Source organism: Micropterus salmoides, unplaced genomic scaffold (genome assembly GCF_014851395.1).
Source record: "Micropterus salmoides isolate LMB-PRFRI ecotype aquatic unplaced genomic scaffold, ASM1485139v1 Ms_hic_scaffold_10, whole genome shotgun sequence".
NCBI classification, from domain to species: domain Eukaryota; kingdom Metazoa; phylum Chordata; class Actinopteri; order Centrarchiformes; family Centrarchidae; genus Micropterus; species Micropterus salmoides.
The window spans coordinates 36,694,858-36,720,444 of NW_024040041.1; the positions used below are offsets into that span (position 1 = coordinate 36,694,858).

General features: G+C 39.2%; 1 protein-coding gene across 2 annotated transcripts in view; it reads right to left on the bottom strand.

The window, feature by feature from the left end:
- Positions 1-25,587, bottom strand: part of scn4ab (sodium channel, voltage-gated, type IV, alpha, b) — a 107,789-nt gene that overhangs the window by 7,406 nt on the left and 74,796 nt on the right. For both annotated transcript variants that reach the window (XM_038709658.1, XM_038709652.1), the window contains exons 20-27: positions 19,596-19,750; positions 13,478-13,651; positions 13,220-13,342; positions 11,404-11,688; positions 10,904-10,957; positions 4,147-4,284; positions 3,892-3,996; positions 3,490-3,760 (exon numbers count right to left, since the gene is read on the bottom strand). In XM_038709658.1, the coding sequence (XP_038565586.1) occupies positions 3,490-3,760; positions 3,892-3,996; positions 4,147-4,284; positions 10,904-10,957; positions 11,404-11,688; positions 13,220-13,342; positions 13,478-13,651; positions 19,596-19,750 (1,305 nt within the window). The remainder of the gene's footprint in view (positions 1-3,489; positions 3,761-3,891; positions 3,997-4,146; positions 4,285-10,903; positions 10,958-11,403; positions 11,689-13,219; positions 13,343-13,477; positions 13,652-19,595; positions 19,751-25,587) is intronic.

Here is a 25,587-nt window from a genome sequence, read left to right on the forward strand (position 1 = left end):
AGAGAGAGAGAGAGAGAGGGGGCAAGAGAGGAACAGAGAGAGAGCGAGAGGGAGAGAGAGAGAGGGGGGGCAAGAAAGGAACAGAGAGAGAGAGAGAGAGAGAGATTTAACAATACCTTTATTTATACATTTTTACTTCAAGATTATGAACAAAGTAACCATCACCATAAAACCATTTGTACTCTTATAATAAAACTCCTTTTTCCTTTAAAAAAAAAAAAAATTAAAACTTCAAAACAATATAATAGTTATATATTATTATATATATTATATATTAGTTATATTATACATATAATAGTTTATAAAAGTCTCCAGCCAATCTTCTCATTTCTGTAGGATCTGATGTCACGGATCCGTCCGAACGACGAAGATGGCACATCATCTTTTGTTGGACATGTTTCCTTTCCAGGTTAAAAAAGAAAGCACTTGGAGCATCCATTCTTTTACAGAACAGTATCTTGATCTCACCAATGCTCCTTTTGCTTGCTCATGTAGAAGAGAGCTTAGCTCTTGTCTTTTCTTATTTAACCATGACACTGTACAGCTTCATTATTATTTACAGCTTGTCTTTCAATGAACTCAATGTCACTTTGTAAGCTTTCACTGTTGCTTTCAGTATAATTGATGAGTGGAAAGCATAGTTTTGACAAAACATTTTTATATTTGTCTTGCCCACATCCCACCATTGACTTAGGTTTTCAAAAGAATTTTCTTCAATTTCCAAATATCCCAGAAAACTTTAAACTTTTCACAAAAAGAGACATCCTGTAATAACTTAATATTAAAAATCCAGTAATAATTAGATCTGCATGTTTTTTCCAAATTAACATCTAATATGACCATATGATGGTCTGAAAACCATTAGGTCTAATAAAAGTATTCATCACCTTGTTGTTCCATGTCTTTTTTAGATAAAACCTATCCAATCTCGCTCCACTAACTCTATTATCAACCACTCTTAGCCACGTATACTGCTTACTCCTTCATTCCTCGTTCTCCATACATCTGTTAACTGAAATTCATTCATAACTTTTTTAATACATCCCTTGACTTACTATGAGGCTCTTCTCCATTCCTATCAACAACAAAGTCTATTGTACAATTCCAATCACCTCCAAGTATTAGACAAACATTATCATCATATTTTTTTAGCACTTTCCTTAACTCCATAAAAAATATCAGCCTCTCTATAATACAGACTCTATTCCATTATACTCAATTTGTGTTAAAAGTAATCTTCCTTTCACAATTTCTTCTATCTTTACAATACTCACACTTTTAGAAAATAAAATAGCTACCCCCGCACTATTTCTTGTGTCATGACTCAAGGCAAATTTTCCTTTCCACCACAACCCCCATTCGACCTCATTATCAGTGTCTGTATGCGTTTCTTGTAAAAAACAAACATTAACCTTTTCAATTCTTAAAAACTCAGAAATCTTTGTTAATTTATTCTTGTCCCTACCCCATTAATATATAATGAACCCACTCTCCACACATCCATATAGAGAATTAAGAAAAAGACAGAAACTGAAAAAAAAGAGCAGAGAGTAAAGAACACCACTTGTGATTTATTCATATCTAAGCTGTTTTTAAACTTTCGCTTTCCTTCTCCTCAACTTTGTTACCATCTTTTTCAGCCTGAATCTTTTCTTTTTATCCAAAACTTCATAGCTCACTGTTTTTTGCAGAAACAACACTGATATTATAAATTTGTCCACATCTGGAAAAAAATCTTCTACTTCTACAATTTTACCGAATGTTGTATCCAGAAAGTCATTAATTTCCTCTAAAGGGTACATGTCTTCAATCACTTGTGACCCAATTTCTGAAAACTCAGAAAGAGCATCTTCATCTCTCATTTCTGCATCACCAATGTTCTCACTTCCAACACCATTTCCTCCACTACTTGCAACAGTTTCCCTATCTTCACTCATTACTTTGTTTCCCACCATTCCTGTTGTTTCATTATTCACAATCCCACTTTCCTCAGTTTGGTTGTCATTTTCTTCATTTAATTCAACAGCTTCCTCAGCTCCCTGAGGCTCATCTTCCTCTACAGCTTCCTCAGCTCCCTGAGGCTCATCTTCCTCTACAGCTTCCTCAGCTCCCTGAGGCTCATCTTCCTCTACTACAACAGCTTCCTCAGCTCCCTGAGACTCATCTTCCTCTACTACAACAGCTTCCTCAGCTCCCTGAGACTCATCTTCCTCTACTACAACAGCTTCCTCAGCTCCCTGAGACTCATCTTCCTCTACAACAACAGCTTCCTCAGCTCCCTGAGGCTCATCTTCCTCTACAACAACAGCTTCCTCAGCTCCCTGAGACTCATCTTCCTCTACAACAACAGCTTCCTCAGCTCCCTGAGGCTCATCCTCTTCCTCCTCTACAGACTGCACGTTCTCAGGATCTTTCACAGGACCAACGGCCTCATCAGCTTGAGCTTTATGCGGACATGCTAAACGCTTATGCCCAGCGTCTCCACACTCAAAACATTTCATATTCCCAGTGTTTGCATAAACCATGTACGCTCTTCCTTCATGCCAAACTTTAAAAGACACGTCTAACGCCTGTTCATTCAGGAACATAAAAACCTGTCTTCTAAACGACATTACGTGCTTTAGCGCTTCATTTCTACATCCAAGAGGAACGGTTTTAATTGCGCTAGCTAACTTACCATATCGCAAAAGCTCTCGTTCTATCTCATTACTCTGGATGAAAGGCGGCACGTTTGACACAGTCACCTTAATAGTTGGAGCAACCAGCGGCAAAACAGTAACAAAGTCTCCACTTCCCACTATTCCGCTGCTTATAAGATGATTCACATGGTTCTCTTCTTTTAAAAACACAACCACCGCTTTATTCATTCGCGAGGCAGATGAAATGTTTTCATAGCCGATCTCCTGTCCAACTGCAAGTAGCACTTCCTCCACATTCACCCCGTTCGCCGTCACACACCTGACTCCATGGCGGATGGAGACAGGTGGCGTAGGGGACGCCATCCTGCTCCCTAACTAATCCTCAAAATACTCTTATCACAACAAAAATGTTTACTCAGGAAACTTGAAACAAAAATTTAGAAAAGTTTGAAACAAGCACACGATCACCCTCCACTCGTGTGAACCCTCACACGCACCCAAACACTCCCAGCATGCACCGAGAGAGAGAGAGAGAGAGAGAGGGGAGGGAGGCAGCCTACACAATATCCACACAGAGGTACAGACAGTAAAGGTGATGTTGCTATAGACTAAATGAAAAATGGTACAGAAATTTATAATAGTGTTAATGATAATAATAACAATAATAACAATAGGACTAGTTATTCAATCAAGGATGGAGCATTCAGTAACGCAGTAATGCAGTGTTACTTGGATTAGTAACTGTAATAATGTTACTGTTTTGGAAAAGTAATTAGTTACACTACTAGTTACTGGGAAAAGTTATAATATTACAGTAACGCGTTACTGCCCAACACTGTCACCGACCCACCTACGATGGACAGAATAACGACCACGAAGTCGAAGATATTCCAGCCAACGGCAAAGTAGTGGTGCCGGAGCGCGATGAGCTTCAGAGTGCACTCTGAGGTGAAGATGATGATGAAGACGAGGTTGGCCCAGTAAAGGATGTTTTCCATCTCCTCGCTCTGATCATCCGTCTCCACCATCATGGTCACCATGTTGAGGCAGATCAACACCATAATGAAGATGTCGAAAAACTGTTGGGTCACCAGGTCAAAGACCAGACCCTGGAACTTATTCTGGGGAAACAGAAAGAGCAGAAACAGATGACATTAGCTGAAAACTTCATCAAACATTCAATCCTGGTCTCACCTGGACTTTTCACACCTGTATTTAATGTCTAAGTCAGACAGGAAGTAACTGAACTGACCTCAGGTCGTGGAACAGGTTTCTGAGGTTTCTTGGAGCCCAGTTTCTTCATGGCATTGTAGTATTTCTTCTGTTCTTCTGTCATGAAAATATCGGTTCCTCCCAAGTAAAGACAAAAGAGCAGAGTTAACTCCCTGACAGAGAGAATAGGTAACGATTTATTATCACAACTGAAGCTAGACCAAGCTGAAGTCAAAACTATTCAGATGTGAACAGAGTCCAGAGTCCGTCTGTCCGTCAGTGAGTAGAAACATATCTTGGCTTTCTGCTGGTTGAAGTTGTCGATAATGACTCCGATGAAGAGGTTGAGGGTGAAGAAGGAGCCGAAGATGATGAAGCAGACAAAGTAAAGGTACATGTACAGATTGACCTCATACTCCGGCTGGGACTCCACCTACACACAAACACACACACACACCCTAAGTACAATTTAAAGCAAACCTATACACAACGACAACGCCCTCTGTCCTTAAAGCACCAATGTAGGTCTTATTTTTTACTGGGGTTTTGATCAATGTTAACACTGTAACACTATCAGCACGAGTATCTGGAACAGTACTAATGTTACGACCAGTATCACTGTCAACAGTAACGCTAGTAGTCCAAGTACCAATTCCAGTATTAGGACACGGGCACGGCAAGTTTATTTGTATAGCACATTACAACAAGGCAATTCAAAGTGCTATACAGAAAACATGAAAGGCATCATGACAAAATGTAAAAGCAACATGGAGTTAAATAGAAAATAGAAATGAGATGAAACAGGGTTTAGCTGATTGATTGACTTTCTTTATTGATTGTAAAAATAAACACAATAAATACTACAAATACCATCAAAAAGGATAAAAACACAATAAAGCCAGACAGCTTATTTCCATTGTGGTCCTTTTTGGGAAGGCATCATGAAAAGGTAATTTTCAGGCAATTGCACTCCCCCCTCCCCCGCGCAGCGCCACAGTTATGGTTATTCTGTGGGAAATACTGTACTGTGAATTTACAGATGTTTCTGGTGGTTTCTGTTAAGCCTATTACTTCCATGCTGGCATTTCACTGGCATGCTGCAATGTAACACCGCCCCCTGGCGATCAGATCCCCATACTCAGTGCAGTTTGTGCCTCCCTTGACGAACTGCTGATACTGTGACGTCATAAGTCAAGTTCTGTGCATCCCCACCAAAACAGTGTCATTCTATGGCAATAAAAAACCCTGGTTTTCCAAAGACTTACATCTTACAATGATCTTACATACGTATAAAAATGGAGACAAGAGTCAATACAGAGCAGCCAAATTTAAACTATGAGCTGCAATAAGGAGAGCAAAGCACAGCTATGGAACAAAACTGGAGCAACAATTCTCATCAAGCAGCTCAAGATTAATATGGAAAAATCTTAAGGACATGACAGACTACAAAAAACGCCCCATCTCCCCTCTAGACAATGACCCTAGCCTCCCAGGCAGATTAAATAACTTTTATGCAAGGTTTGAAAAACCTACCTCACAAGCCACCCCCCCCGACCCCATTCCAATACCACTCTCATGCATCCAGGAGGACGAGGTGAGAGCTACATTTAAGAAGCTGAACATGAGGAAAGCAGCAGGGCCGGATGGGATCAGGCCTGCTTTACTTAGCCATTGTGCAGCTCAATTGGCGCCAGTAACTTCCACCATATTTAACACCTCATTAAGCCAATGTAAAGTCCCACAGTGCTTTAAATGCTCTACCATCATTCCTGTGCCAATGTCCTCAAAGATCACCTGCTTCAATGACTTCAGACCACTTGCCCTAACATCTGTGGCATACTTGAAATCCTGCACCTCGGCACTGACGGAACATATCAATTTTCTCACCAAGCCAACTGGTCCATTGAGGACTAGCATAGCACTCCACCATACCCTGCAACACCTGGAATCATGGACTTTAGTTCTGCCTTTAACACTATTGACCCATTTAAAGTCTTTTCCACACACATGAACATTAACCTAGCCATGCCACTGGATAAGGAGCTTCCTGTGGAATAGATCACCTGCTAACCCTGTCTGTCTGTTTCCTCCTGCCAGGTTCACTCACCTCTGCCTCCCAGCTCGGCCAGCCGGGCTTGCTCGCCAGCCTCCTCCTCTCGCCGCCTCCACGACGCCCTCCGGCTTCCCCCCTTGCACCCCGCCGGGTCCCCAGTCACCGCGCTCTCTCCTCAACTTCTGCCAGCCTCCCTCGAACCTCCAGCCTAAGCTCCTTCCGCTCCTCCAGCTGCTCGGTCCCCCGCGTCCTCGCCTGCCACTCCCCTTCTTTCCTCCCGTCCCTCCTCGTCCCCCTCTTTCCTCAATAAACCTCTTTTTGCAAATCCTCAGCGTTGCGTTTGGGACCGTTCTGTCTCCTACCGTTACAGTCTCAGTAAATTGGGATGTCCTGATAACTGATTGATCTGTATAGTATAAGTCATTAGGGGAAATATATGTATCTACCTGCTACCTTTCTAATGCAAAGGCCCCACTTCCAACCTCACCACCCAAGAAAGGAAGGCTGTGACATCTCTGAGCAAGGATCAAAACATCACTATCCTACCTGCTGACAAAGGAAGATGCACGGTAGTACTTAACACAGCAGGCTACCAGAACAAAGTCAACACACTACTAATGGACACAAACACATATGAGACACTGAGACGAGACCCAACCAGCATATACAAGAAAAAGGCCATAGAATGTCTACAACAGTTACAGAAGGACAACACCATCACCCGTGAACAATATTACCGTTTGTATCCTGGAGAAGCCATTCCATGCATTTATGGACTACCCAAGATACACAAAGAAGGAGCCCCTCTCAGGCCGATTATCAGCAGCATTAACTACAAGGTCACCTACAACATTGCCAAACACATTTCCACCATCTTAGCTCCATTGGTGGGAAACACGCCTCACCACATTCAAAACTCTATTGACTTTGTAAACAAAGTTCGGGGACTAAAACTGGATCCAGATGAAACCATGGTATCCTATGACGTGACTTCTTTGTTCACCTGCATCCCCACCATAGAGGCAGTAGAAACCTTCAGGAAACGGCTAACACAAGACAACACCCTGGACAACAGAACTAGCCTCAGCCCTGACCAAATCTGCAAATTACTCGACCTCTGTCTAAACACCACCTATTTCCAGTACAACGGTGGATTCTACAGACAGAAGCATGGCTGTGCCATGGGCTCACCGGTATCCCTGATTGTGGCAAACATCTACATGGAAGAAGTGGAGAATAAAGCCCTCAACTCCTTCAGAGGAATAGCACCGAGCCACTGGTACAGATATGTGGACGACACCTGGGTCAAAATCAAAAGCCAGGAAGTGCAAGCCTTCACAGAACACATCAACTCTGTGGACAGTAACATCAAGTTCACCCGAGAAGATGTTCACAACAACAGTTTGGCCTTCCTGGACTGCGCTGTACACATTGAAGAGGACAGGAGCCTGCAGATTGGTGTTTACAGAAAACCCACACACACAGACCAATACCTACTGTTCGATTCCCACCACCCACTGGAGCACAAGCTAGGGGTCATGAGAACACTGCACCACAGAGCGGAGAACATACCAACAAGCGCCCAAGCCAGAGAGAAGGACCAGAAGCACCTGAAGGGGGCACTTACAGCCTGTGGAGACCCTAAATGGACCTTTGTGAAGACAGCCACAAAATCCAAGAAGAACAAAACTACAGGGGAGGAAAAGAAGGTCAAACGCAACAACATTGTGATTCCATACGTGTCTGGAGTATCAGAGAAACTCAGGAGGATTTTTAACAAACACAACATCCCTGTGTTTTTTAAACCCAAGAACACACTAAGACAGATGCTGGTCCACCCCAAAGACCGCACACCCAAACACAAGAAAAGCAATCTAGTGTATGCGGTCCAATGCAGTGAGGAATGCACAGACCTGTAGCGGTATCGATGACCCGGGCCAACGACCCCACTGAGGTTAAATAGCTGAGTTTCCCTGCCAGTCAGTCAGAACTGAAGAAGTCCAGTTGCCCTTGACTTTAACCTTCCTTGGATTCTTTTACCTTAGATAGCGCCCACAGGCTGGATATAGGCATATCATTTCCTTGATCAAGCTTACTTCTATTTTATAGAAACCTCATTCATGTTTGGGAGTTTTTTCTTATCTGAATGGAGGGTCCAAGGATAGAGGCTTACTACATAATTTTCTACCCAGCCCTGATCAAGGTTATCGATAACGAAGACGAACGCAATAACGAAACTAGATGTGGAAAAACATTGTCGTTAACTGAAACAAAAATAAAAACGAGGCTTTACAAAAAACGACTAACTAAAATTGTATTGTAGGTTGGCAAAACTAAATAAAACTAGCTAAAATGTAGTAAATGTCCTTAGTTTTAATTAATTTATTTATTTTATAGGACCTAATAAGCCTACATTTGGAGTGGATAGGACCGGCAGTTCAGCAGTGCAGATCGGCAGATCAGACGATAGGCACCTTTTGGTGAGCCGCGAGTGTGCCCCCCCCCCCCCCCCCCCAAACACACACACACACACACACACACACACACACACACACACACACACACACACACACACACACACACACCTGGGGCCAGTTCAACAAACCCAGGATATGTTTTCGTTATCTGGCTTCACTGACCCTAACAATTGCGATTGGGATAAGCGGTACCACAAAGCTGGTAAATCAACCCAGGGTTTCCCGATCCAGCCAGGAGCGCGTTCACATAAAAGAGGCGGTGTTAGCAGCAGATGACCAATCACAGACACGAACAAGTCCACTGTCAGCAGAGCGTCAGATTTTACGAACGAGGATTAAACTTTAACACTTCAGAAATACGACAGTAGCACGCCCGCATCTGACACATGCAGGGAGACAGAAAGTCGCTGACAGTGTGAATGTCTAAATGAACAGGCGTAGTCTATAATAATGCGGTGATAAAAAGTGTTCTCATGAGCTGTATGAAAATATCAGCCTTATTATTTCAGCTCGGCTGTGTGTGCATCTCCACATTAAAAGACGTTCTCCCTCAAAAAAACTTGTCGCTACTTCAAAAATTAGATTAATTTATTTAACACACTCAAAAGTGTCCAAACATTGTTTTAAATTAACTTCATAAAGCAATGAAACGAAAACTCCATTCATGCCATAAAATGTGCTCAAATAATGTTTGAAAGACTGAATCTCAACATTTAGGCTGCTGAAAACTCTCTTTTGCGATGTGTGTGTAAAAGGTGGGACGGAACATGACTACAGTCTCTATAGTAGGCCTTAGAAAGCTATACTAACCTAAATAAACAGCCTACGTTCATATTTAAATTCAGTATTTCAATATCCCTACCAAACTGCTCATAACATTCAGCCTCACAAGAAAAATAAAACCCATTTATTTTAACGGCTGCGTCAGGGTGTGTGAAACGGACTGGGAGCAAATAAAAAATATTAAACACATTTAAAGGCAGTAAGCAGGCTGATCCTGCTGTACTATAAAAACCTGTAGGCAACATTAGCCTGAGGCTTTTAATCAGTCTGTAGGATCGCCATAGTCAAGAGTTTCTCCACATCAGCGCTGCAAACATAAAGCAGCCTGTTGGCTAAAACAGTCTGTGGGATTTCCTACAGATGGTGATGTCATTTTCCAAGAGAGCTGATTGGTCAGTAGGCGGCGTTTTCACAGAGTTGATTTCTAATCTGGAACATAACCTGCGCTGGAGCAGGTTAGCCTTCAGCATACTGTAAGTTACCAGGAAGATCTACCCCGGTAAGAAGTGAACCACCTTTGTGGTACTGAAAACCCTGCAGGGTTAACCCCGAAGTTACCTGGATAAGCTCAAATCCTGCTTCGTGGTACAGGTCTCTGGTGTGAAAAAAAAAAGAACTAAAATAAAATAATTACACTCATCATAAAAAGTTAAAAAAAGAAAGTTATGTTGAGTAGGAAAACTCTTGTTCATTGCGTTTTACTTCATATGTGCAACTGCATGTGTTGTATTCATCGTTGCAAAACTTATTCTGTATATAGTTCGTCTGTTATCGTGATCAAAACCATTGATCCGAAGCTCAATGCTGAAGCTGTCATGTAAATAGTTTTCTAATCAGCAATAAATATAACAATTTCTGATCAACCCATATCAATTGCATGCTTAAAATAACATACCGGTTAAAGCCCCGCCCATTTCAAGACAGCCCGACCCACTTCCGGGTTAAACTCGCTCATCCCTAACATTTACTGCATGTCAGCTAGTGTGTGCCAAACTGTCTCTTTGTGCTTCACGTTGTTTTAACACCTAGTTTTTGATTAATAAAGGTTTAGATTTTAATATAACTGCTTTCCAGTCATAGCCTACTTGCCTTCAGGGTGATAGGGACCTGTTGTTTGTTTTAATGTTTGGTGAAAAACACTAAATTAGACTGAACAAAATTGAACTGAGCTTGGTATCGTGCAGCAACAAAGACTAAAACTAACACTGAAACTAAGAAAAACTAAACCAAAAAATAAAAACTAAACTAAACTAGCAAATCCACGTTAAAAACTAATTAAAACTAAACTGAAATTGAAAACAAGAAGTCAAAACAAAATAAAAACTAATGAAAAATCCAAACCTTGGCCCTGATTGGTTTCCCCTGTCTCTCTCTCAGTACCACTTTGGTATTCCAGCCTTTTCCTTGTGTTAGTTCTGGTGGTTTTTGGATCTTTAGTTTCCTGGACTTTTTATTTTTTTTAATCTTGCCTGCTCCTTGATGGATTTCTTTGGACTGCCTTTTACCAAGTTTTGCCCTTGCCTGCCTCACCATCATGTATGTTAGTAAATATGAACTACCTGGCTCTGCCTCTGGCCTCTGCATTTGGGTCTTCTTATATTATATTCTTTCTTTTTCTCTTTCCTGCTTGAACAATTATGACATTGGGCTTACATACAAACAGACCTGACTAGCAGTTCCAGTGTTAGTATCAGGTCCAGGATTATTACCAGTATTTATAAAACAGTTGGTATACTGACCTCTCTGGAGTCCACTGCTGCGTACATGATGTCCATCCAGCCTTTAAATGTGGCCTGAAAGAGACACAACTCATTAACATCAGTTTCAATAAAGGCTTCTGAATCTAAAATGTCCTGTTATCTGCATACAGTAGCTGTTTAAAAGAACTAATAGAATCCAACAGTGGCAGTGAAGCAGCGCAGAGCCTTTCAATGAAAAGGACTTCAGCACAGATGAACTGTTTTCAGACAGCAGTACAATTCTCATATTTAAACTGGTTTCATTCTAACAAACCTTGAGGTTTCAACTGAGATTCACAGGAACTCTTCTGTTCAGTTTTAGGAACACATTTAGCATTTGTGGTGTACTAATGTTGATGTTATTGCTTCTTAAATAAAGTGTTGAAGTGGTTATTTTGTTGCTACAAGCTGTCACATCACATCATTAAATTTCATTATATATCAGACCAAATCACTTGTGTATCTCAGTAAAGACACATATGTTGAGTGTTGAGACTCACCACTTGCAACAGCGACAGGTAGCCCATGCCCACATTGTCGAAGTTGACCTTCAGGTTCTTCCAGCGGACCTCAGTGTAGTTTGCCTCCATCAGAGCTAAACACTCAGTCTTATTGTTGATGTCATAGGAATGGAACATTTCCTCAGACGTCTCATTAAAACAGTAATAAAACTTTCCTGCAAACAGATTGACTCCCATGATGCTGAAGATCAGCCAGAAGATCAGACACACCAGCAGCACATTAAAGATGGATGGGATTGCTCCGACCAGAGCATTCACCACCACCTGCAGACAGACAGACAGGGACACAGGAAGGAAAAATAACTAATAATATATTTATTTATAAAACCTGTTTTAAATGCTTTAACTGCACTGCAACCAGAGCCGGCCAAGACACTAAACTACCTTTTTGGTTGCATCTTACCCGAAGTCACTTTTTAAAAGGGGACGGCATCAAACTCTTGCAGATTGTCTGCCATAATAAGATCCTTCACATTTGATGCTAAGAACACGAGTTATTTCAATTCAGTCAATTTATGTTACAATTATCATCTAAGAAGCTGACAATACTGGTAAGCTTAGCTATATCAACTATAAATGAACAGTTATTCACTGCTGGGAACACCAAACATATAAAAATGTACATCCAACCATCAATCCATCCGCTTATCCTGTGTACAGAGTCGTGGGGGGCTGGAGCCAATCCCAGCTTACAACGGACACCCTGGACAGGTCGCCAGTCCATCGCAGCATATAAAAATGTCAACTAACTAAAATTTATTATTTTCTGGGTCAATCTTCCTCACAGGTCTACCTGGGCCTACTGAAGTGGAGAGCAGGACCGTCATGTTTACCACCACACCTGGCTCTCCAGTGGATCCAGTTGACTGAATCTTGATGTGGTGAGCAGGAACCAGCACAGGTTGACCGAGACTTGACTTTTCCAAAAAGACACTCAGACAGTAAAAGTCTTCTCTATCATCTTGTTTGGCTGTTCTTAAAGATTTGAGCTTTGGTCAGTCATAATCTCTTTATCAACCTTTTAATTCATCAGTTATAAGTTCATCATTGTCTGCTGGGTCTTGCATTGCCATTCAGCTCAGTAGCACTAGTGGTATCATAATGTTCCTGTTTGACATCAAACACAGTAGATATAATAATATGGAGTACAGTCCAGTTATTGTTTTTCATCAGAATCAGCTTTATTGCCAAACAGGTTAAAGAATTTTGCTTTGTTTTTGAGCTAAAGAATAATTATGGCAGGTCCTATTTATTATCAGGTCCGATTTAAAAAGAGATATTGTTTCTGTGCCAAATATAGTGAGAATGCACGACAGTCAGAGGGACTTCCAACTAAATTTTGATAAGGACTCTGACTGCAACACAGAAGAAAACAGTTCAAGAGCATGCAAAATGAAAACAATGCATTGAAAGAAGAAGAAACGGCCTGATCTATGGTTGTATTGACTCAGACAGGAAATAGCAAGTTACATCAAATAAAGTCATAAAAACATGGATGACAGTTTCCATGTTCATTGCAGACAGAAAAGTGTAATGTAGATTTTGAAATGTTGCAAAGGTGCAGGAATCCAGATAGGTCACCAGATGTCACATGGCGTGTAATGATTAACCTAGCCCAGATTTCAGCAAACAGAAATCATGAGTGTAGGATCAGTGGAATCTTCTGGGTCTGTGATGGTTTAACAGAAGAGAGTCAACACACTCTGAGATCAGCAACATCCGGTGACAGAGAAACCTGTTACCTCCTCATCAACCCGTCTGTCTGTGTGTCAGTGTTACTAAGTGCCTGTCTCACCCTCATGCCTTCGAAGCGAGACAGGGCCCTCAGGGGCCTCAGAGCTCTCAGAGTCCTCAGAGACTTGATTGCTCCCAGCTCAGAGTATCCCAAGATGTTTGCAGTCAGAGACACCAGAGACACCTGGAAGAAATAGCACATCTGGTGATGACATCATATCGCAGGTCACTACTCCATATTTTACTGTGATCAGTTAGTACACCCAAATATCAGCACTATTGCTATGGTTACCCGCTCCGGCAGGCGTTATATTCTTACGTCTACAATGAGGAAGTCGAGCCAGCACCAGGCGTTGGTGAAGTAAGTCTTGAATCCATAGGCGACCCACTTGAGAACCATCTCCACCACGAACACATAGGTGAACACCTGGTCTGCGTACTCCAGAACCGTCTTTATGACCCGACGTTGCTCCAGGTAGATGTCCTCAAATGCCTGTTCACATACAGACTGATGTCACCACCTGGACAGGTGTGTCGTATTCACTTTACATGCAAACAGAGCAGACGGTTCTGATAACTGTTGTGAATTCAAAGCACCGGATTTCACATGAACTCACTTCTTCTATTGATCACAAACACAAAAGTCCTCCAGACTACATAGAACGTTGTTTGTTATTCATTCTGGAAATGAGAGTTGTGTTATTTTATGTTGTGCTGTGTTATTTTATGTTGTGCTGTGTTATTCTATGTTGGGTTGTGTTATTTTATGTTGTGTTATTTTATGTTGTGCTGTTATTTTATGTTGTGTGCTGTTATTTTATGTTGTGCTGTGTTATTCTATGTTGGGTTGTGTTATTTTATGTTGTGCTGTGTTATTTTATGTTGTGTTATTCAATGTTGTGCTGTGTTATTTTATGTTGTGTTGTGTTATTTTATGTTTTTCTGTGTTATTTAATGTTGGGCTGTGTTATTCTATGCTGTGCTGTGTTATTCTATGTTGGGTTGTGTTATTTTATGTTGTGCTGTGTTATTTCATGTTGTGTTATTCAATGTTGTGCTGTGTTATTTTATGCTGTGCTGTGTTATTCTATGTTGGGTTGTGTTATTTTATGTTGTGTTATTTTATGTTGTGCTGTGATTTTATGTTGGGTTGTGTTATTTTATGTTGTGTTGTGTTATTTTATGTTGTGTTGTGTTATTTTATGTTGTGTTATTTTAGGTTGTGCTGTGTTATTTTATGTTGTGCTGTTGTGTTGTGTTATTTTATGTTGTGCTGTGTTATTTTATCTTGTGCTGTGTTATTCAATGTTGTGCTGTGTTATTTTATGCTGTGCTGTGTTATTCTATGTTGGGTTGTGTTATTTTATGTTGTGTTATTTTATGTTGTGCTGTTATTTTATGTTGTGTTGTGTTATTTTATGTTGTGTTGTGTTATTTTAGGTTGTGCTGTGTTATTTTATGTTGTGCTGTGTTATTTTATGTTGTGTTGTGTTATTTTATGTTTTTCTGTGTTATTTAATGTTGGGCTGTGTTATTCTATGCTGTGCTGTGTTATTCTATGTTGGGTTGTGTTATTTTATGTTGTGCTGTGTTATTTCATGTTGTGTTATTCAATGTTGTGCTGTGTTATTTTATGCTGTGCTGTGTTATTCTATGTTGGGTTGTGTTATTTTATGTTGTGTTATTTTATGTTGTGCTGTTATTTTATGTTGGGTTGTGTTATTTTATGTTGTGTTGTGTTATTTTATGTTGTGTTATTTTATGTTGTGTTGTGTTATTTTATGTTGTGTTATTTTAGGTTGTGCTGTGTTATTTTATGTTGTGCTGTTGTGTTGTGTTATTTTATGTTGTGCTGTGTTATTTTATCTTGTGCTGTGTTATTCAATGTTGTGCTGTGTTATTTTATGCTGTGCTGTGTTATTCTATGTTGGGTTGTGTTATTTTATGTTGTGTTATTTTATGTTGTGCTGTTATTTTATGTTGGGTTGTGTTATTTTATGTTGTGTTGTGTTATTTTAGGTTGTGCTGTGTTATTTTATGTTGTGCTGTTATTTTATGTTGTGTTGTGTTATTTTATGTTGTGCTGTGTTATTTTATCTTGTGCTGTGTTATTTAATGTTGTGCTGTGTTATTTTATGCTGTGCTGTGTTATTCTATGTTGGGTTGTGTTATTTTATCTTGTGCTGTGTTATTCTATGTTGGGTTGTGTTATTTTATGTTGTTCTGTGTTATTTAATGTAGTGTTGTGTTATTTTATGTTGTGTTGTGTTATTTTTATGTTGTTATTTAATGTTGTGCTGTGTTATTCTATGTTGTGCTGTGTTATTCTATGTTGGGTTGTGTTATTTTATGTTGTTCTGTGTTATTTAATGTAGTGTTGTGTTATTTTATGTTGTGTTGTGTTATTTTTATGTTGTTATTTAATGTTGGGCTGTGTTATTCTATGTTGGGTTGTGTTATTTTATGTTTTTCTGTGTTATTTAATGTTATGCTGTGTTATTTATGTTGTGTTATTTAATGTTGTGCTGTGTTATTCTATGTTGGGTTGTGTTATTTTATGTTGTATTATTTTATGTTGTGCTGTTATTTTATGTTGTGTGCTGTTATTTTATGTTGTGCTGTGTTATTCTATGTTGGGTTGTGTTATTTTATGTTGTGCTGTGTTATTTTATGTTGTGTTATTCAATGTTGTGCTGTGTTATTTTATGTTGTGTTGTGTTATTTTATGTTTTTCTGTGTTATTTAATGTTGGGCTGTGTTATTTTATGCTGTGCTGTGTTATTCTATGTTGGGTTGTGTTATTTTATGTTGTGCTGTGTTATTTTATGTTGTGTTATTCAATGTTGTGCTGTGTTATTCTATGTTGGGTTGTGTTATTTTATGTTGTGTTATTTTATGTTGTGCTGTTATTTTATGTTGTGTGCTGTTATTTAATGTTGTGCTGTGTTATTTTATGCTGTGCTGTGTTATTCTATGTTGGGTTGTGTTATTTTATCTTGTGCTGTGTTATTCTATGTTGGGTTGTGTTATTTTATGTTGTTCTGTGTTATTTAATGTAGTGTTGTGTTATTTTATGTTGTGTTGTGTTATTTTTATGTTGTTATTTAATGTTGTGCTGTGTTATTCTATGTTGTGCTGTGTTATTCTATGTTGGGTTGTGTTATTTTATGTTGTTCTGTGTTATTTAATGTAGTGTTGTGTTATTTTATGTTGTGTTGTGTTATTTTTATGTTGTTATTTAATGTTGGGCTGTGTTATTCTATGTTGGGTTGTGTTATTTTATGTTTTTCTGTGTTATTTAATGTTATGCTGTGTTATTTTATGTTGTGTTATTTAATGTTGTGCTGTGTTATTCTATGTTGGGTTGTGTTATTTTATGTTGTATTATTTTATGTTGTGCTGTTATTTTATGTTGTGTGCTGTTATTTTATGTTGTGCTGTGTTATTCTATGTTGGGTTGTGTTATTTTATGTTGTGCTGTGTTATTTTATGTTGTGTTATTCAATGTTGTGCTGTGTTATTTTATGTTGTGTTGTGTTATTTTATGTTTTTCTGTGTTATTTAATGTTGGGCTGTGTTATTTTATGCTGTGCTGTGTTATTCTATGTTGGGTTGTGTTATTTTATGTTGTGCTGTGTTATTTTATGTTGTGTTATTCAATGTTGTGCTGTGTTATTCTATGTTGGGTTGTGTTATTTTATGTTGTGTTATTTTATGTTGTGCTGTTATTTTATGTTGTGTGCTGTTATTTTATGTTGTGTTGTGTTATTTTATGTTTTTCTGTGTTATTTAATGTTGGGCTGTGTTATTCTATGCTGTGCTGTGTTATTCTATGTTGGGTTGTGTTATTTTATGTTGTGTTATTTTATGTTGTGTGCTGTTATTTTATGTTGTGCTGTGTTATTCTATGTTGGGTTGTGTTATTTTATGTTGTGCTGTGTTATTTTATGTTGTGTTATTCAATGTTGTGCTGTGTTATTCTATGTTAGGTTGTGTTATTTTATGTTGTGTTATTTTATGTTGTGCTGTTATTTTATGTTGTGTGCTGTTATTTTATGTTGTGTTGTGTTATTTTATGTTTTTCTGTGTTATTTAATGTTGGGCTGTGTTATTCTATGCTGTGCTGTGTTATTCTATGTTGGGTTGTGTTATTTTATGTTGTGTTATTTTATGTTGTGTGCTGTTATTTTATGTTGTGCTGTGTTATTCTATGTTGGGTTGTGTTATTTTATGTTGTGCTGTGTTATTTTATGTTGTGTTATTCAATGTTGTGCTGTGTTATTTTATGTTGTGTTGTGTTATTTTATGTTTTTCTGTGTTATTTAATGTTGGGCTGTGTTATTCTATGCTGTGCTGTGTTATTCTATGTTGGGTTGTGTTATTTTATGTTGTGCTGTTATTTTATGTTGTGTTGTGTTATTTTATGTTGTGTTATTTAATGTTGTGCTGTGTTATTTTATGTTGGGTTATGTTATATTATGTTGTGCTGTGTTATTCTATGTTGGGTTGTGTTATTTTATGTTGTGCTGTGTTATTTTATGTTGTGCTGTTATTTTATGTTGTGTTGTGTTATTTTATGTTGTGCTGTGTTATTTTATCTTGTGCTGTGTTATTTAATGTTGTGCTGTGTTATTTTATGCTGTGCTGTGTTATTCTATGTTGGGTTGTGTTATTTTATGTTGTGCTGTGTTATTCTATATTGGGTTGTGTTATTTTATGTTGTTCTGTGTTATTTAATGTAGTGTTGTGTTATTTTATGTTGTGTTATTTTTATGTTGTTATTTTATGTTGTGCTGTGTTATTCTATGTTGGGTTGTGTTATTTTATGTTGTTCTGTGTTATTTAATGTAGTGTTGTGTTATTTTATGTTGTGTTGTGTTATTTTTATGTTGTTATTTTATGTTGTGCTGTGTTATTCTATGTTGGGTTGTGTTATTTTATGTTTTTCTGTGTTATTTAATGTTATGCTGTGTTATTTTATGTTGTGTTATTTAATGTTGTGCTGTGTTATTTTATGTTGTGCTGTGCTATTTCATGCTGTGCTGTGTTATTCTATGTTGGGTTGTGTTATTTTATGTTGTTCTGTTATTTAATGTAGTGCTGTGTTATTTTATGTTATTTTATGTTGTGCTGTGTTATTTTATGTTGGGTTGTGTTATTTTATGTTTTTCTGTGTTATTTAATGTTGTGCTGTGTTATTTAATGTTGTGTTATTTTATGTTGTGCTGTGTTATTCAATGTTGGGTTGTGTTATTTTATGTTGTGCTGTGTTATTTAATGTTGTGCTGTGTTATTTTATGTTGTGTTGAGTTATTTTTATGTTGTTATTTTATCTTGTGCTGTGTTATTCTATGTTGGGTTGTGTTATTTTATGTTGTGTTATTTTATCTTGTGCTGTGTTATTTTATGTTGTTATTTAATGTTGTGCTGTGTTATTCTATGTTCGGTTGTGTTATTTTATGTTTTTCTGTGTTATTTAATGTTGTGCTGTGTTATTTTACATTGTGTTATTTTATGCTGTGCTCAGTTATTCTATGTTGGGTTGTGTTATTTAATGTTGTGCTGTGTTATTTTACGTTGTGTTATTTTATGCTGTGCTGTGTTATTCTATGTTGGGTTGTGTTATTTAATGTTGTGTTATTTAATGTTGTGCTGTGTTATTTTATGTTGTGTTGTGTTATACTATGTTGTTCTGTGTTATTTAATGTTGTGCTGTGTTATTTAATGTTGTGTTATTTAATGTTGTGCTGTGTTATTTTATGTTGTGTTGTGTTATACTATGTTGCGCTGTGTTATTTTATGTTGGGTTGTGTTATTTAATGTTGTGCTATGTTATTTTATGTTGTGTTGTGTTATACTATGTTGCGCTGTGTTATTTTACGTTGTGTTATTTTATGCTGTGCTGTGTTATTCTATGTTGCGTTGTGTTATTTTATGTTGTTCTGTGTTATTTTATGTTGTGTTGTTATTTTATGTTATGTTCGGTCACCATCCAGTCTTTGTTCACTCTGTCATCATTATTCATCATGATGTCACGGTTTATTTATAAGAGTTTATAAGTGTTACCATAGTGTTAAACGTTAGTGAAAGATTCTCACCTGTGGTGGCCATGTTAGTAGTTAGAGGGTCAGCCAATAAAAAAAAGCCCTGAGGTCAGTGTATCAGTGCTCTGCTGTCCGCCATGTAGTCTCCACAGGTTAGTACTCACACCGCACGCATTCCTGTCAATCAGATCTGACCTGGTCAGTCACATGATCAGATCAAACAGACCAACCAGCATCCAGGAGGACGGCGCAGCAGTCAGACTTACGGAATGTTTTAAAAACAAATATGGCAACATGCTTTACAGCAAAATTAAAAACATAAGGAACAAAAGGAAACAAATGGGAAACCTATCAATATTAATCAATAAACCAATAATGTATACTAATGTTTACCAGAGCTCCACTGCTCATCAGGATCATGAAAATGATGAAGGTCTCAAAGTAGTTGTGTTCTACGATGGAGAAACAGGTTCTCCTGAAGTTAGACCAGACCTTCCATCTGCCCTGGGACACGTCTATGTCCAGGAACGGGCAGCGCTGGTAACACTCTGAAATATATATACACACAGAAAAATGTTTCACGTCAATCAGCCGGTCTCATTACTTACAGAGGTCTTTACAGAGTTCCAGCAGCAGAGCTGGATCACCAGCTCCAGCTGACACCTTTCACCTGCGGAAATCTGCCAATCGTAAGACGCTACCTGCCTGATGCCAAAGAACCACTGCTGCTCTGATACTGGATCAGTTTACCAGAAATGTAGAGGTCTAGTTTTATATATTTTTCATCATGGTAATAAGTATTCAGCCTGTCAGGACATCGCAGCCACATTTTCAACAGGAAAAGCTGCAGGGCATGTTGTGCTGAAGACACGGGACTTTGCTCCTGTGTCTGTATTGAAAAACAGCAGTGTGTGTGTGACAAGTGAGTGTGACAAGTGGTATGTGACATTATAGTTCATAACTCATTATAGCATATAAAATAGTCTGTTATAAAATGCGTATTAAGTTTTGTTTATATTAATGCTTATATTGTAATGCGTATTAAGTTTTGTTACTGTTTAAAATTAGAGTTATATTAAGAAGTTGAATTCAGATAACACTGATCTTCGTCTGTATGGGTTGATTATTCGTCGATCTTTTGGTAATGCCTTGGGGTTTCAGTAGGGGGATTCCGGCGCGCTCCTCTTCCCCATTCAATACAGACGAGTGAAGGCGGGAGCTGCGTGTGCGTGTTTCCTCAACTTTCTCGTTATTTTTCCCCTTTTTAAGGGCACAACATGTGCATTTCTCATTTTAGAGAGAAGTATTACATATAAAACTAGTCATAAAAATATAAAACTCCGCTGCTGAAGTCCTCACCTGCACCAAGACCTGTCAGCACTTCACCACAACCCTCATCCACCTTCACTGGCCACAATGCTTCATCCATGGACATGTTTAAAAAACTTCTAAAACACCATATGTTCATCACAGCCAGGGAGAAGTTGTTTTTCTAAAAATATTTGTTGTTGTCACATATAGTAATTTCTGTAAAGTGTCCTTGGGTTTCATGAAAGGTGCTGTATAATTTATTATTATTAGGATTCAAACCACAAAGTGGTAGAACCCTTCTATGTTTGTGTGCTTTAGTTACTATCAGCGTTCAAATCACGAAGCGGTAGAACCCTATTGTTTTTGTCTGTTTTAGTTATTATTAGGGGTCCAAGCCTGAGTGGGCTGGGAACCCGCGATTGCTAGGCATTGCAAGGCAACTTGCCACAGACCATCTCTGGACCAAGCTGAAAAAAGGGAGGGAATTTTGATCTGACAAAAGATGTCCCAATTTTGAGCTAACAAATATTTGCGAAAACACTGAAAACAGGATTTAATGTCATATCTTACGTTTGCAATGGCCGATCTAAACCAAACTCGGGGACCTTTTCTGGCACGCCCTCCCAACAGGCTGTGTGAAATTTGGTGTCAACCGGCCTCTAGATGGCACTATTAAGCATATATCAAATAACACTCCCATAGACATACATTCATTTTACATCTCCGTAACTGCAAGTCCCTTTAATTTCAAACTCTGGTTGTTTATTCACCACGGGCCCCCGGAGCCGCGGCACGACGCCCCAGGTCGACTCACGTGACCTCCGAGGGGCGAGGGGAGCGGCTGGCGCCGGGAGGCTTGGACCCCGCTTACAACTGCTTGCAGTTCTAGTTAGGGGTCCAAGCCTGAGTGGGCGGAGCTGGGAACCCTATTGGAATAGTTAAGATTTTTATTAGTCCACGGCTAAAACTCATACTGCAGCCTAGACGGTAAGTGCTACAGACACGAAACTCATAGGGTAGGTCCAAACCACTGTAAGTACCTCAGGCGCAAAAATCTGCACACTTCTACCACTAGGGGGGGGCGCTATATACGCATTTGGCCTCGGAACTCCCACATACAAAGGCGCATATCAAAAACCTTATATCCACGTGTTCGGGGGATCGGGCTGAATCTAATGGTATAGGCCATGCCCATTTTCACCTAGACGTTTTTCCCGCTACATCCAAAAACTGAAAAACCTATTTTAATTAACTCCTCCAAAGCCACAAGTCCGATCGACTTGGCATGGATAATCTCTGAACCAAACTGATGAAGGTTTGTAGAGGAAACCCCATTTCAACCAAGGCACATTTTGCCTCATAACTACGCACCACTACATCGCACATTCATAAACTTTATGTCTACGTGTTTGGGGATTCTGCCGATTCCGATGGTATAAAACACACCTCTGTGTGATGACGTTTTCATTTCATTAATCACGAAAACTGAAAAACCTATTTTAATTACATCCTCCGAAGCTGAAACTTCAATCGACACGAAACTTGGACAGACCATTTTGATCCGCTAAAAAACGTCCGAAATATAACCTAACAAATGTTTGTGCAAATGCTAAAACAGGATGTCATGTCACATCTTACATTTGCAATAAAACGTAAATCAGGCCACAAGATACATATTGTTTGTCCAATTGTTTGTAAGGGGAAAAACGTGCCCAAAGTAAGGAACCAAAAGTTCATTGTTTCTTCTGGAGGGACAGGTTTCAGTAACGCACCTCCAAAAAGCCAGGCAAGCCTGACTTATCAGTGGAGTGAGAACACTGATTGGTCTTTGGAGAGTGTGTGTTCGATGTAGTGGCAGCCAAAGACAGCAGGAAATCAGATTCATTGTCTCGAGAGGGAAAAGACAATTCAGCTCATGGTTCAGCTCATGAAGACGTAACTGGTAGGAAAATTGTGCCCCATTTTGACATGTTCTAAAAATGCACTGTAGAACTGTAGCTGCTTGTTGAGTGCTTTAGTTTGTAGTGTTAGTGATTTGAACTATTGTCATTTGATGCACCACTTTAAGTTAATTAATTGAATTTAAACCTCAGATTATATTTTTCAATTAAGTTCAATTCAATTTTATTTATATAGCGCCAAATCACAACAACAGTTATCTCACAGCACTTTTCATAAAGAGCAGGTCTAGACCGTACTCTGTGATGTTATTTACAGAAACCCAACAGTTCCCACCAAGAGCAGCACTAGGAGACAGAGGCAAGGAAAAACTTCCTTTAAGAGGCAGAAACCTCGAGCAGAACCATGACTCAGGGTGGGCGACCATCTGCCTCGACCGGTTGGGGTGAAGGAGAGAGAGGGAGAGAGAGAGAGAGAGAGAGAGAGGGAGGCAGCCTACACAATATCCACACAGAGGTACAGACAGTAAAGGTGATGTTGCTATAGACTAAATGAAAAATGGTACAGATATTTATAGTAGTGTTAATGATAACAATCGTAATGTTAATGATTATAATAACAATAATAACAATAGGACTAGTAACAATAGTGGTTGCAGCAGAGGGTGTCGAGCAGGAACACGGGGGCAGCAGGTGACCCGCAACCACAGATCCAGACTCCACAGCTCCAGAGCCAGAATCACCTGAAGGAAGTGATAGGAGGAGAGAGGAGAGGGACGAGAAAGCACAAGACTACCAGAAAGGGGAGAAGTTGTGTTAGTAACATGCAATAATGGGATGAGGTTGCATACAGAGGGAGAGAAAGTAGAGGAGAGAGGAGCTCAGTGCATCATGGGAAATCCCCCGGCAGTCTAGGCCTATAGCAGCATAACTAAGGGATGGTTCAGGACTCACCTGAGCCAGCCCTAACTATAAGCTTTATCAAAGAGGAAAGTCTTAAGCCTACTCTTAAATGTGGAGATGGTGTCTGCCTCCTGAACCCAAACTGGACTCTCCTATTCATTTGCACTATTGCTCTTGTGGTTTTAATTTTTATGAGGTTTTTATGCACAGCTCCTCTTCTGTTTACCTTTGATTTAAATAATTTCGATGGTCGGGGGACAGACACCGTCACTATAGGATTTTCACTAAGTAACTCCTGAAATGGAGGAGCAGAGAAGTGTGTTAGACTGCGACTCTGCCTCCTGGTCTCAACTCTGGGTTCTCATGGATTTGGTCCACTAACAAACTTGGCCAGATTTCTAGAAATGAGAGCTGCTCCTTCCCAAGTGGGATGGATGCCGTCTCTCCGGATCGGACCAGGTCTTCCCCAGAAAGTCTGCCAATGATCTACAAAGCCCACATCGTTTGCTGGACACCACCTCGACAACCAGCGGCGGAATGACGACATGCGGCTATACATGTCATCACTGGTCAGATTTGGCAGGGGTCCAGAGAAAAGGGTTGAGGGTTTTTCTTATAAATTTAAGTTTATTTTAAATGTGCTAGAATGAATTTAGCTTTACTGTGATTGCTGTTACAAAAAGGAAATGCAATGCTTATTTCAATTTATGTGTTTATTTAAGACATATAGTAGAATAATGTATATGCTTGGTGCTGTTTATTTTAAGGTTATCATCCCATTATCCCTACTACTACTGAACTGGAAATAAAATACAGCAAATAAGATGATAACTGAGCTGTCCCTTGCATCCTTCAATTCTCAAACAGGCCATTTTCAAGTTTGGGCAGGAGCTGAAAATTTCTTAAACATAACAGAACTTGACCCCAATCAACACAAAACTTCCAGGATATGTCTACATAAGCACCTCACACATACACTGCAAGCCTCGTTCAAATCGACCAGTAGGGGGCACTTTACATGCACAATAACTGAATGTGAAATTATGCAAATTAAGCTACTGATCAGAAAATGCTTTTCCAGTCATTACAAAACTTGCAGGATGTGTTTTATAACAATGTTAAACCACACGTATGATATAATATTGAAGTTGTTAATGCTAAAAAAGGTTTGAACCCGCGGATCGCCTCTTGCAGCTCTATTTATTATGATGATGATGATGATGATGATGATTATTATTAGGTTTTGGGAAATACTAATAAATGGATGGATGAATGGATGCAAAGGAGAGGGAGGGCCTGAAGCTGTAGAGACCAGCCATCACTGCACTTGACTGCAGACTCCATGAACAGGCATCCATGAACATGCACTGCTACATTTCCCTGCTGCGCACATCCACATCTGGTGGAAGGAGCTTGGAAAAAGGAGGACTGGAAACAGATACAACAACTGTTCAAGTTAAAGACCTTTATTTGTTCCCAAGGGGCGATTAGTTTTGCTGCAGTAGCAAAGAAGTTGACATACAGTACATGACAAAAAAGACGACAACATCGTGCACAGTAAGTGGCTAACAGTTACAGCACTGTTTGGTTCATTTTGGTTCCACTGCACTCCAGGAATAGAATACTCTGCCAGTAACTTTCATGCTCATCAATATAAAACTCAGTGTGTCCTCATTTCATTCAGAGAATAGTCCACCCACTCAAAGCACTTTTACACTACATCGCATGAACACACTGAGCCTAAGTGTTCAAACAGAAACTAACATTCATATATATCCATCGATGGTTAAAATCAAGGGCAACTGGACTTGGTTGAAGATACTGGAAGACGTTTCGTCCCTCATCCAAAGGACTTCTTCAGTTCTGACTGACTGACTAACATTCATATACTGGTGGAACAGCCACCAGGGGCAATTCGAGGTTCAGTATCTTGCCCAAGGACACTTTGACATGGGGGGATTGAACCGCCAACCTTTCCGATTAACAGGCAACCCACTCTACCTCCTAGACATAATCACACAATCATGCTTTATCGCTGTTCCTAATAAAAGCCTAAGTAAATAGTTCTAGCTAATTAAATACAAAATATGTGTTCATGCAGGATCAAGTGAAGCCATTAAACTGCAGAGAGTAGTTACTAGAACAGCTTTGGTGAAAGATGTTGACAGTTGCCCCCCCCCGATCATCACGTGTTTGAATATATGTTTACAAGCTCTTCAGTGTCAAAACATTAGCATCCATAGTCATTAATGTTAGATCTCTGTCTCTTCTGT